Below are 12492 nucleotides of genomic sequence, written 5' to 3'. Positions count from 1 at the left end.
CAGGCTCCTTGACCGTACCAGCCCATACCAGTGTTAACTCCACACACACCTCTGAACCATTCTCCTTCACCTCATATACCACCTGTTGCTTTTTCCTTCATATACTCTGGTCTCTTAAATGGTTTTATACTATTCACCTCAACTACCCCCTGTGATGACGAGTTCCACATTCTCACCACTCTTTTGAATAAGACAAGTGGGCTGACAAGTGGTAAGCTACATTCACAAGTGCTGGGCAATGACCCATCTCCTACAAGAGAGGATCTATCCATCGCCCCTTGACATTCAATGGCATTACCATCGCTGAATCTCCCACAGTCAACATCCTGGGGTTACCATTGATCAGAAACTGAACTGGACTAGCCACATTAATACTGTTGGTACCAGGCAGCACGGTGGCGCAGTGGGTTAGCACTGCTGCCTCACGGCGCCGAGATCCCAAGTTCGATCCCGGCTCTGGGTCACTGTGTGGAGTTTGCACATTCTCCCCGTGTTTGCGTGGTTTTCGCCCCCACAACACATGTGCAGGGTAGGTGGTTTGGCCACGCTAATTGGAAAAAAATGAATTGGGTACACTAAATTCATTTTAAAAATAGTGGGTGTACCTACAACTGAAGTAGCTACCAGGGCAGGTCAAAGGCTAGGAATCCTATGGTGAGTAACTCATCTCCTAACCTCCCCCCAAAGCCTGTCCACCATCTACAAGGCACCAGTCAGGAGTGTGATGGATGGGTCCACTTGCCTGGATGGGTGCAGCTGCAACAAAACTCAAGAAGCTTGACACCATCCAGGACAAAGCAGCCTGCTTGATTGCTGCTCCGCCCACAAACATTCAAACTCTCCACCACCCTCCACAACACCGCCCTGACTTGGAAATATATCGCTGTTCCTTCACTGTTGCTGGGGCAAAATCCTGGAACTCCCTCCCTAGCAGCATAGTGGGTGTACCTACACCTGAAGGACTGCAGCAGTTCAAGAAGGCAGCTCATCATAACCTTCTGATGGGCAACTATGGGTTGGGCAATAAATGCTGGCCTACCCAGCGACACCCACATTCCGTAAATGAATTAATGAAGGTTCTCCTGAATTCCCGACTGGAGTTAATGGTGACTATGTTATATTTATGGCCTTTCGTGGTATTACGTACTTAAGAATGACATTCAGCTTCCTGATAACCCCACCCATGGGTTCCCGAGGGTAGAACCTGCACAGCTGATCTTTCCAGCCATGGTGGTTTGATCTTCTGCAGTCACTACAGAGCAGGAAATTCATACAGTTTGTGAGCATGGTAGGGCCAGGGAAGGCTTATGCTCTTCGCCTTTGGTGTGTTTGAATTTCATTCTTTAAATGTAACATATCGCAATCCATGATGTGCATCCAAATGGCTCAATATGGGACTAAGCTTTGGGCACTGGTGTTTTTCTGCGGTTTGGATTCAAATCAACATTTTGCGTTTGCGATGATTGGAAGACTTTAGCAACATTGGATTGAAGTGTATTCGGCAATTTAAGGGTTAGAATCCTGGGGTTAGAATGTGTTCGATTGCAATGGTCATGTTTGTTCAAAAAATACTTCTGTTCTATAGGACCTGGGTGGTTTTAGCAGCCAGAGGAGAAATTGACAAACGAATGTGCTTTTCAGTTTGGGCTAATGCATCGTGGTTTGAATGGGGATGTCCCTGGGGAGTTAATGTGCCATAAATCCCTGGAAAGTAAGTTTGTTTTTTAGCTTTGGGAGATGACATCAGTGCTGGATGGAGCTGAGAGAGACGTGTTTGATTTGGCAACCCTTGTCCTTTTAGGCCACAAGTAAAGGCAGTTTTCTGTCCCAGTAGGACAGTTTAAAAAAAAGAGTAATAATATTTTTTGTTTCGGTGCAACATCGTGGGCCGAAGGGCCTGTACTGCGCTGTATCGTTCTATGTTCTATGTTCTAATATTTAAAAGCAGAGCAGTCTTGCCTGAAGACAAGGAAGAGGCTGAAACAACCTAGTTGAAACAGTTATTTGAAGACATTCAGCCAGAGTCTGAAGGAATTCTAACAAGAGCCAGAATCTGTTCTGTACCACAAGTATTACTCTATGCCCTACTGATTTTTATGGTGGATTTAGAATTGTATGTTTCTTTTTGTGTTGTTTAATGGAAATCAAATAGTAGTGTTTAAGGGTTATACATCCACCTGAGGGAGCAGATGGGGGTTGGTTTAGCGTCTCAATCCAAAACATCATCTGACAGTGCTGCACCCCCTCAGCACTGCACTGGATCATCAGCCTAGATTGTCGTGCATGGGCCTGGCGTGGTACTCAAACCCACAACCTTGTGACTCAGAGGTGCGAGCATTAACCTCTGAACCACGGCTGACAAAATTGAATTGCATTGTGACATTTTAGCATTGGGTTAAACAGCAACAGGACCAAGGTGACTTGTGTGTGCGTGCGGGGGGGGGGGGGGGAGGCTTGGCGTAGTAACCCCGGCTAGAAACCAGGCAAGGAATAAAAGCTCTTGGGAAAGTGAAATAAATTAATCAGAGGAACATTAATCTTCAGCGTCGTTATAGTCGGGAATGGAATCCACCTGTGTTTTCTGGAAATGTTACATCCAAGTCAAGTTATCCCACAATATCTCAGGTGAATGTAAGATTTGTACCACCAGTAGAATACCTGGAGTGTCTTCCACGTTGTGTGCGGAGCTTTTTCCTGGGAACGGTCTTAAACTGGGCATTTGCTAGTTTTGATTGGAGCCCTGGTTGTCATGAAACTTCCTGCCCCGCCAATCATTTATTTTCCACCACAAATCATTGGACTCACTGTCAGCACCCCACTTCCTCCCTTTAACTCTTCCGATCTTGGGGAAGAGCCAGGAATCTGTGCATTGCTGCTAAACTGCGGGACTGAATCCACCGACCCTGGCCCTTAGCCTGCAGAGAGCAAGTCTAACGTTAGGATTCTGTGCAGCAGAACACAAAAGCGATGAGTTATCACTTATGGCTCCGCAACACTTAGCTCTGAGTCGGAAAGTATCAAATTCAACCTTCACTGCAGAGACCTGAGCAGCATGTGATCTCCTAGAAGCTGATACTCTCAGGGCAGCACTGAGGGACATCTGCTCTCTGAACTGGACGTAAATATTTTTTTCCCCCCAAAATGAAATTCTCTGCTTCGCAACGCCGCAAACGCGAACTGCGATCGGGCGGAGAGTCAGGCGTTTGAGGTCCGGGCCTCGATGCCATGCTCCGGTCCCTCGCTGGCGATGGCATACAAAACCAGTGTTTACGTTCACTTAAATGTGATTAGTGCGCTTGACCCACTCTGCCCCGGGGTCCTCAACGATGCTCCACCCCTCTCAGGCGGAAGTCACCCAGGCGCGGTTTACTACAGGTATTTACAAACGGGGACTGGGCGCCATGGCTGCTGAGGGGGAGAGAGAAGGTAAGCAAAGTTTTAAAAGCTGTTAAAATTTGTGGCGCTTGCTGGGGGCTGGCTGCCAGGCCCAGGGGAATAGCCGGGAGCGACTTGCTGGCAGCTCCGTGGGTTCGGGGCCCCCCCCCCCCCGGGATCAGGGTGACCTGGCCCAGACCGCCATTGCTGCAGGATTTGGTTTAAATACACACATTTGGTACAAGTTCCAGGCCCCTGGCAGCTCGCCGTGCTGACTGCTCACGGTGTCCTGTAAATGTTCACAGAGCCTCTGGTCATTTGGGGGCCCACCCAGGCCGCCCCTCTGGAAACCCTCAGACCCCGGCTGACCCATCCCCGGGATGGGCGTGGCCAAGCTCAATCAGTGGCCGACCAGGTGCTGCCACTCCTCAGCTCACTCATCAGAAGCTCAGCCCCTCGGCAGGGGAATCGCAGAGCTCACCGCAAACAAAGGACACATGCACCATGGCCTTTGGCATCCTCCCTGGCACACTGCCCCTCTTGGCAGAGGCCTCACGAGTGACAGAATCAGCTAGCCCACTCCGCAGGGCCCCCAGCTGTCTCCAAGCCCTGCCCTGCCCACCGTGCCCCAGCTCCCATCCACCCTGCCCCCCGGACAGATTGTGAACAACCTGTGGTGTCACTCCCAGGACCCACATCACACTGTAGCTACACTCCCAGCAGACACACTCCTCCCTGCCTCACCCCCACCTATAGGACTTGCCCACACACAAGCCTCTAAACATGGAGGCAATTGGTGGCACACCGTGACCCTCTCCATCTCACAAGCAGGTGCCACCCTGCTGGCAAGAAAACCCACGGCCCACCCAATGAGGGCACCCACAGTACACTCCACTGGGGAGACAGGACAGAAGTTGCAGAGAGTCGCTGCCACCAGTACCCCTGTTGTCACGGATGGGTTGTGTGGATTGAGGCTCCCTGGTTCCACTCACTGATGGGGACAGGGGCGAAGTGTGGAAGGCAACATATCAGGGGGAATGGGTGGGGTGGGTTTGCGGGGAGCACGGGGAGGATGGAGCTGAGGTGCGACTCAGGGTTACTATATAGCCTTTTGGATTGGGATGGGCAAGAGAAACCCTCCCACTTGGGTTGTTCTCACTTCCATCGGGCAGGACATACAATAGTCTGAGAACTGTTGTGTGATGCTGCTTCGGATAACACCGGCTGCTACTTGATGCAGTCTTAACTAAAGGATGCTCCAGACTCTTAAATTAGTTCAACGTGTTTATTGAACTATTAACACAGTTCTCAAATGAGTTCGACTCTCTGCTAATCTAACTGCAGTAACTCAGTCTAACTGTAGCAGCTTGCTCTAAGCCACGTGCTGGGGTGTGATGTTGCTGATCAACCCTGTCTCACTCTCTAGATGTCTGTCTGTGGAAAGAGGCCGGGTGTGAGTTCCTCATGCCTTTTATAGTGTTTATGTCATGCCCCCTTGTGGTGATGCCACCTCTGAGTGTCCTGACTGCCCATTGGTTGTGTCCTATTCTGAGTGGTCATTGGTTGCATGTTTGCATATAATGACAAGAACACGATTCAAAAACAGCTTCTTCCCCGCTGTTACCAGACTTCTGAACGATCCTCTTATGGACTGATCTGATATCTCCACACATCTTCTCTACCGAGTAGTACTACAATCCGTATGCTTCACCCGATGCCTGTGTCTATGCAATCACATTGTGTATCTATCCTATGTTTTTCACGTATGGTACAATCTTTCTGGACTGTACGCAGAACAATTCTTTTCACTGTATCTCGGTACACGGGACAATAAATCGAAATCTAAATCTAAATGATGGGAGCAGATAGTATTAAACCAAACGCAAATTAGCTAAATTTTTCGGGAAAAATATAACGTGATTCAATATGTGTGTAATTTGAGATCGCAATGTGGCATGTGTCGAGGTTTGAGTAAAACCTCATCTGGCTTGTTAATAAACTTTAGGGAAGGACGTCTGCGCTCCCTGGTCTGTCTGACATGTAAATAAATTTAGAGTACCCAATTCATTTTTTCCAATTAAGGGGCAATTTAGCGTGGCCAATCCACCTACCCTGCACATCTTTGGGTTGTGGGGGCGAAACCCACGCAGACACGGGGAGAACGTGCAAACTCCACACGGGCAGTGACCCAGAGCTGGGATCGAACCCGGGGCCTCGGCGCCGTGAGACTGCGGTGCTAACCACTGCGCCACCGTGCTGCCCTGACATGTGACTCTTAACCGCCCTCTGAGTGAGCCACTCACTTGCATGCCAGAAGGAGGGCCACCAGCGCCATCTCAAGGGCAAAGAAGGATGCGCAACAAATGCTGGTCTTGCCAGCGGTGCCCACACCCCTGAATGATTAATGACTGTGGACTTATGGTCCTTAAAGCTGTTTATCGCATGGGTTCTCCTGGCCGCAAGTCTGGATCGGTTGTAAATTGTAACTGGCGGAGATTGAGCGCTCTGCCTATTCTACAATTGGAGTACTGTGTGGCTCAGACATGGACACAGGCCATGGGTTTTGGTCAGTCTGCAGTCCCTGCGCTGTGGAGACAGACACGTCCTCGCACACCAGCATGGTTCAGGTTTACAGGCCTTTGGCCTGAAACTCAGTTGAATTTGCTCAGTTGAGTCACTTTGGCATTGTGATGCAGTGCCTCACTGTTGTCACGTGGTTACAACTGACCGATGAGCATTTAGTTACTGTGGACCAACGACGAATGAGGATTTCCCGTCACGTTCTGGGGATCAAGCACAGCCAATGAGCAGCAGCTGGCTGCTGTTACCAGGTGCCAATGAGCCAATACCGGATAAACCGAAGTCAGCTGATTGTCCACTTGTCTGCCCATCCAAACCCCATATTCCCATTGGTACCAAGCAAGGAATACTCAGGTGCGTCCTGTACAGAGTAGCAGCCAAGAAGATAGCTGGTAAACGACACAATCAAGAGAGTTGCATCACCAATAGTTGAAAGGTCGCAAGACCTTTGTCAGCCAATAAGGTTCCTGGAATGCGACATCAGCATTTCGAAAATAATTTATTGGTCAATGAGAATTGGAAACAAGTTTATATACTATTGTTTACGCATTAGCATAGACGTTTTATGTGTTTACTTGGTAGATTATTGGTGGAACTCCAACATGGAGATTCTCTTTCAAAATTGGGCCCTCACAGATTTATAACAATATGACAAAGATTTCCAAAGTCAGATTGGGAGCTCTTCGCTGGGGTTGGAGATTTGTGTGATAGAATGCATTTGTTATCCCATCAGCTCTTTACTCCAGAGTCTTATCACATATGTACAATAAGCCAAATAATTAATGAGATGCATTTTAGACCATATCGTTCGGATGGTAGAGGAAAATATCGGGCTAAATTAATCGTCAGTCAGAGCGAACATGTTCTGCTTTGAATTTAAAAAGAAAATATATACAGAGCTGGAGTCCATTCATATTCAAATGTCAGAGAAACACATAATCATTTTGTAATTACCAGGGTTATTTTAGTCATAGGATAAATAATCATTTTAATTGTGTGTTTTCTCTCATTGGGGTTGGTTTAGCTCACTTGGCTGGGCAGCTGGTTCGTGATGTCGTAGAGCGAGGCCAGCAGCGGGGGTTCAATTCCCCTACCGGCTGAGGTTATTCATGAAGGCCCCCCGTCTTCTCAATCTCGCCCCTCGCCTGAGGAGTGGTGATCCTCAGGTTAAATCACCACCAGTCAGCTCTTCCCCCTCAAAGGGGAAAGCAGCCCGTGGTCATCTGGGGCTCTGGCGACTTTACCGTATATCGGGCGGCACGGTGGCGCAGTGGTTAGCACTGATGCCTCACGGTGCCGAGGTCCTGGGTTCGATCCCTTTAAAAAAAATTTAGAGTACCCAATTATTTTTCCCAATTAAGGGGCAATTTAGCGCGGCCAATCCACTTACTCTGCACATTTTTGGGTTGTGGGGGCGAAACCCACGCAGACACGGGGAGAATGTGCAAACTCCACACGGACAGTGACCCAGAGCTGGGATCGAACCTGGGACCTCGGCGCCGTGAGGCAGCAGGGCTAACCACCACGCCACCGTGCTGCCCTCTGGGTTCGATCCTAGCCCCCTGTCCTTGCGGAATTTGCACTTTCTCCCGATGTCTACGTCCAACGGATGTGCAAGGTAGGTGGATTGACCACGCTAAATTGCCCCTTAATTGGAAAAATAACTAATCGGGTACTCTAAATTTATACGTAATGTTTGGGAGATATTTAGACCTAGTTTGTTTTTCGCAATTGTTTGTCGGCTTTTAGTTTCAGTGCAAAAAAACCCTCAAATATTTGCCAGCACTGCAATTAAAATTCAGGCAGATTGGAAAGCCAGCCAGCTGATCATTCGCTATTGCCCAAATTGTGCTGCTCGTCCAACCAAATTTCACCATTTTCATTCATTTCAACCATTCTGCAATTTGGCAACAGTTTACCCACGGGACGTACTTTAATCCCCAAAATGGGTTTGGTCTCCCCTCCTTGGCTTAATTTCTAGCTGCAGCTTCATTTGGAAATAAATAGCTCCAGCTTGCCCGAGAAAAGGTGTATTCAGCGCCTGTAGTATTTTGCTCATTTTAGTCGACAACACAATAGGGCTGAGGGGGCGGCGTTTATAATGGAAGGAAAATTGTGCCGTGCAAAATTAAATCTGGATGTAAACCTAGAAAGAGCAAATAAATGAAAGGTGGGTTCACGTATAAAATACAATTTTATGGATATGTCTGAGATGACGAATCAAAGACACTCAAGGCACAATACATGGAGTCTCCAAACAATAGATCAATCCTGTTATTTCAAACCACTGCCGAATTAATTTAGAAACAAAACGTATTGGAAAGGAATACATTGTTTTGATTGCCACGTAGAGTCAGCGACCCACTGCACAATACACAGAATGCCCTCGATTTTAATCTGGGCCAAGACTGACAGGAGAGAATCAACATCTCCTTTCCATGTAACATAAAACCTCTATGGCAACAGTGGGGGGTGGGGTGGGGGGAAAGGTGAGAAGGTGTAGCATTTGACGCAGCCCTCCTGGAGACTAACTGAGGTTGAACCTTGCCAAGGGGCGTAGCATGCATGCTGTGAAAGGGGAGAGTGGGTGGAGTTACTTGCACCGTGTTACAAAAGACTCAGGCACATTTGCCAACTTTTGCAGATAGAAGACCCCGGGACAAAGAGGATGGTTGCTGCAGAATGTTGAGATTCACCCAGTTACAATGCCAGGCTTTTTCAGACCCACTAAACATTTAAAGAGGAAGGTCCACCCGGTCCCCTCGGGTAAGTGATTCTTGAGATGCTCTTGGCTCATTACACTCTAACGTAGAAGTTTTGGGTCTTTTAATTTATGGCACACAATAACATGATGCGACGTCAGTGACATTATTTGTGACTAATTTAGAACTAGGCGACTCCGTCTTAGAATAAAGGGTCAACCATTTAGGACTGAGATGAGGAGAAATTTCTTCACGCGATAGGTTGTGAACCTTTGGAATTCTCTACCCTGGAAAGCCATTGAGTATATTTAAGACTGAGATCGATAGATCTCGGGACACTAAGGAGATTACAGGACAAGGAAATAGTGTGCAATGGCATAGCGGCGAGAATAGATTAACTATCATTGTGGAGGCGGCTTGACTTGCCAGACTGAATTTCCGAGCCCCACTCCGATTTGCTATGGGCGGCACGGTAGCACAGTGGTTAGCACTGTTGCTTCACAGTGCCAGGGTCCCGGGGTCGATTCCCGGCTTGGGTCACTGTCTGTGCGGAGTCTGCATGTTCTCCCCGTGTCTGCGTGGATTTCCTCCGGTTTCCTCCCATAAGTCCCGAAAGACGCGCTGTTAGGCAATTTGGACATTCTGAATTCTTCCTCAGTGTACCCGAACAGGCGTCGGAATGTGGCGACTGGGGGCTTTTCACAGTAACTTCATTGCAGTTTTAATGTAAGCCGACTTGTGACAATAAAGATTATTAACAAAATAATCCAACACTGGGAAGGAGTAATGTTGGCTCAGAAAAAAAAAAGCAAGTGCTGGAAAAACTCTACTGGTCTGAGGAGACAGAAACAGAGTTAATGTTTCGAGTCCAACGTGACCCTTCTTGGAAAGAAATGTTTCTCGCTCCACAAATGTCGCCAGGTCGCCTGACATTTTCCGGAACTTTCTGTTTTTATTTCAGATCCCCAGCGTCTGCAGTACTTTGCTTTTATTTCAATGTTTGTTCATATCTGAGTTGGGAGTCTGAAATGACACATGTATAAAAGCTCAGGGGGCCCGAGAAGGTAAATCCCAAAGAAGTGTAGTTCGACAACAAAAGTAAAGGCTGCAAGCTGGCTTACAGCTCCAAGGTCCCAAGCCGGGCAAACGTTATAGCCAGTCCCAGTCCAGGCCCGCTTTTATGAGGCGATTTCCATGAACCCTAGCTGATGGGCCTCCAGGAGTTCCATGGGGCGATTAATTGGCGTGTCCCCGTGGGTTTCGTGAGGGTTATCACAACACCAATTACCCCTTTCGCTATTGCCAGTTCCTAGCCCATTGTAGAGAATTGTTCTTTTGATTTGATCCAATCCAAATGACTTCAGCATATGAGTTATAATTACCATTGATTCTTCCTTGAACAGTCTCTGTATTTTTCCCTCTTATGCCCAGTTCTGATTTTTATTCCATTGCCCTCATTAGGTCCCCCTTGTCTCCTGTCCTGGCCAACATTCATCCCAAAGTCAACAACATTAAAAAATATTACCTGGCCATTCTATTGCTGTATGTGGGATCTTGCTGTGTGCAAACAGGCTGCTGTTTTCCTGAAGTGCAAGAGTCACTAAATTTCAAAAAGTTCACTAAATTTCAAAAACCAGGGGCTGGTTTAGCACACTGGGCTAAATCACTGACTTTTAAAGCAGACCAAGGCAGGCCAGCAGCACGGTTCAATTCCCGTACCAGCCTCCCCGAACAGGCGCCGGAATGTGGCGACTAGGGGCTTTTCACAGTAACTTCATTGAAGCCTACTTGTAACAATAAGCGATTTTCATTTTCAAGTACTTTGACAAAGAGTCATCCAGACTCGAAACGTGAGCTCGCTTCTCTCTCCACAGATGCTGTTGGACCTGCTGAGATTGTCCAGAATTTTCTGTTTCTGGGCTGGAGTCTCCGGTCCCTCAGCCGCGCGTTTCCCAGGAGGTGGGATTTTATCTTCCCGCTGTATGTCAATGGCATTTCCCATTGTGACCCCACGCTGCCATGAAACCCGGGATGGGGGGGTGGGGGGGGGGCTCTGCTTGGGGGGAAAAGTGAATCCCGACGATCGGAGAATTCCAGCTTTTGTTTCAAAAGTACTTTATCGGCTGTAAAACTCCTTGCGACACCCTGCGGCCGTGATAGGCTGTTTAAAGCTACAAGTGGTTCTTTCTTTAGGAACAGCTTGTTCGAATGAGGTGCCACTTTTACTCCAAAGATGTGTCGGCCAGCTGACTATCTCATGGATCCTTCGTGCCAGCTAATGGGAGGTTTGTCAGGATGTTGCCTGGGGATTCATTTTCCAAATTGCAGCCTGGCTTTCCCACGGAAGAGGAATGACCCTCGTCTGTACTTGTGTGTCTCTGAGGGTGGGGAGAGAGCCTCGTCTGTCTTTGCTGTGTCCCTGTGTGTGGGGAGAATAGAGAATATCCCCAGCCCCCGCACCAATGTCCCTGAGGGTGAGGAGTGAGCTTCACTTGACCTTGATGTGCCTCTAAGGGACAGGGGGAATTCTTCACCTGCACTTGTTGCTGCTAGTTTAAGAATACATGCAAACCAAGTAGATTGCATCTGTCAAACTTTCACATGTGAAAGATATACTAGGAACAGAACCAATATTTATATATTGTCAGATCTCCCATGGCAAAACTCATGAGATTTAATAATAATAATCTAATAATCTTTATTATTGTCACAAGTAGGTTTACATTAACACTGCAATGAAGTTACTGTGAAAATCCCCTAGTCGCCACATTACGGCGCCTGTTTGGGTACACCGAGGGAGAATTCAGAATGTCCGATTCACAGCACGTCTTTGGACTGTGGGAGGAAACCGGAGCACCCGGAGGAAACCCACGCAGACATGCGCAGGCTCAGCACAGACAGTCACCCAAGCCGGGAATCGAACCTGGGACCCTGGAACTGTGAAGAAACAGTGCTAACCAATGTTGCTATCATGCCGCCCCAATTCACTGTTTTACCACAATATATGTACTTCACAAAATACTCTCACCAGGGCCTCTGATTCCCAGTCCAGTTCTGCCATATCAGACCAACAAAGTGTGACGGAGCAAGTGTTGGTAGAAGTGTTTGCTACACACAGAACAGGATATATTACTGGCGAATGTCCAGCCTTGTTGATGGTTAGCTGGAGGAAGTGGCATATCTTGTGGGTGCTGTAACAGGCCAGAGGAACTGCAGCTCTTGATGAAGTCAACGTAACAGTTCTTTTTCCAATATTGATGTTTACAGCACCACCCTATGGAGGAAGTAAGGATTGAAGGTGTTATGATATTACCAAAGCATATTGGGTTGACTACAGTGGATAGCCCTGCTGCCTCACGGCACCAAGGTCCCAGGTTCTATCCTGGCTCTGGGTCACTGTCCGTGTGGAGTTTGCACATTCTCCCCGTGTTTGTGTGGGTTTCACCCCCACAACCCAAAGGGTAGCGCAGGGAAGGTGGATTGGCCACGATAAATTGCCCCTTAATTGGAAAAAATGAATTGGGTACTCTAAATTAAAATAAATAAATAAAATAAATGTTGCTAATAGCACATGCTCTGCTTTATAGGTGTCGATAATGTTAACAGTAACAGTAACATACTTCAGCTGAGCTTGGTTACTCTCACTGGCTCAAGGTTTCAGAACTTAATCCAAAAACAGTTTATCAATACTGACATACTTCACTCTCTCTCTCCATGTAGGGTGGCACAGTGGTTAGCACTGCTGCCTCACAGCACCAGGGACCCAGGTTCAATTCCAGCATGGAGTGACTGTCTGTGTGGAGTTTGCACTTTCTCTCCGTGTCTGCGTGGGTTT

At 47.8% G+C, this 12492-nt stretch overlaps 1 protein-coding gene across 3 annotated transcripts in view; it reads left to right on the top strand.

Moving 5' to 3' along the window:
• The first annotated feature begins 6156 nt into the window (after positions 1–6156).
• LOC140403507 (protein transport protein Sec24B-like) overlaps positions 6157–12492 on the top strand; it is a 62651-nt gene continuing 56315 nt past the window's right edge. Inside the window, exons 1-2 of one of the 3 annotated variants that reach the window (XM_072491446.1) lie at positions 6157–6309; positions 8600–8721. In XM_072491446.1, coding sequence (XP_072347547.1) covers positions 8661–8721 — 61 coding nt within the window. In that variant the 5' untranslated portion in view covers positions 6157–6309; positions 8600–8660. The remainder of the gene's footprint in view (positions 6310–8599; positions 8722–12492) is intronic. The other 2 variants (XM_072491447.1, XM_072491444.1) reach the window with 2 other exon arrangements.

The sequence above is a fragment of the Scyliorhinus torazame genome, chromosome 28 (assembly GCF_047496885.1).
Source record: "Scyliorhinus torazame isolate Kashiwa2021f chromosome 28, sScyTor2.1, whole genome shotgun sequence".
Classification (NCBI taxonomy): Eukaryota; Metazoa; Chordata; class Chondrichthyes; order Carcharhiniformes; family Scyliorhinidae; genus Scyliorhinus; species Scyliorhinus torazame.
This window is presented reverse-complemented; position numbering and strand designations above follow the sequence as displayed.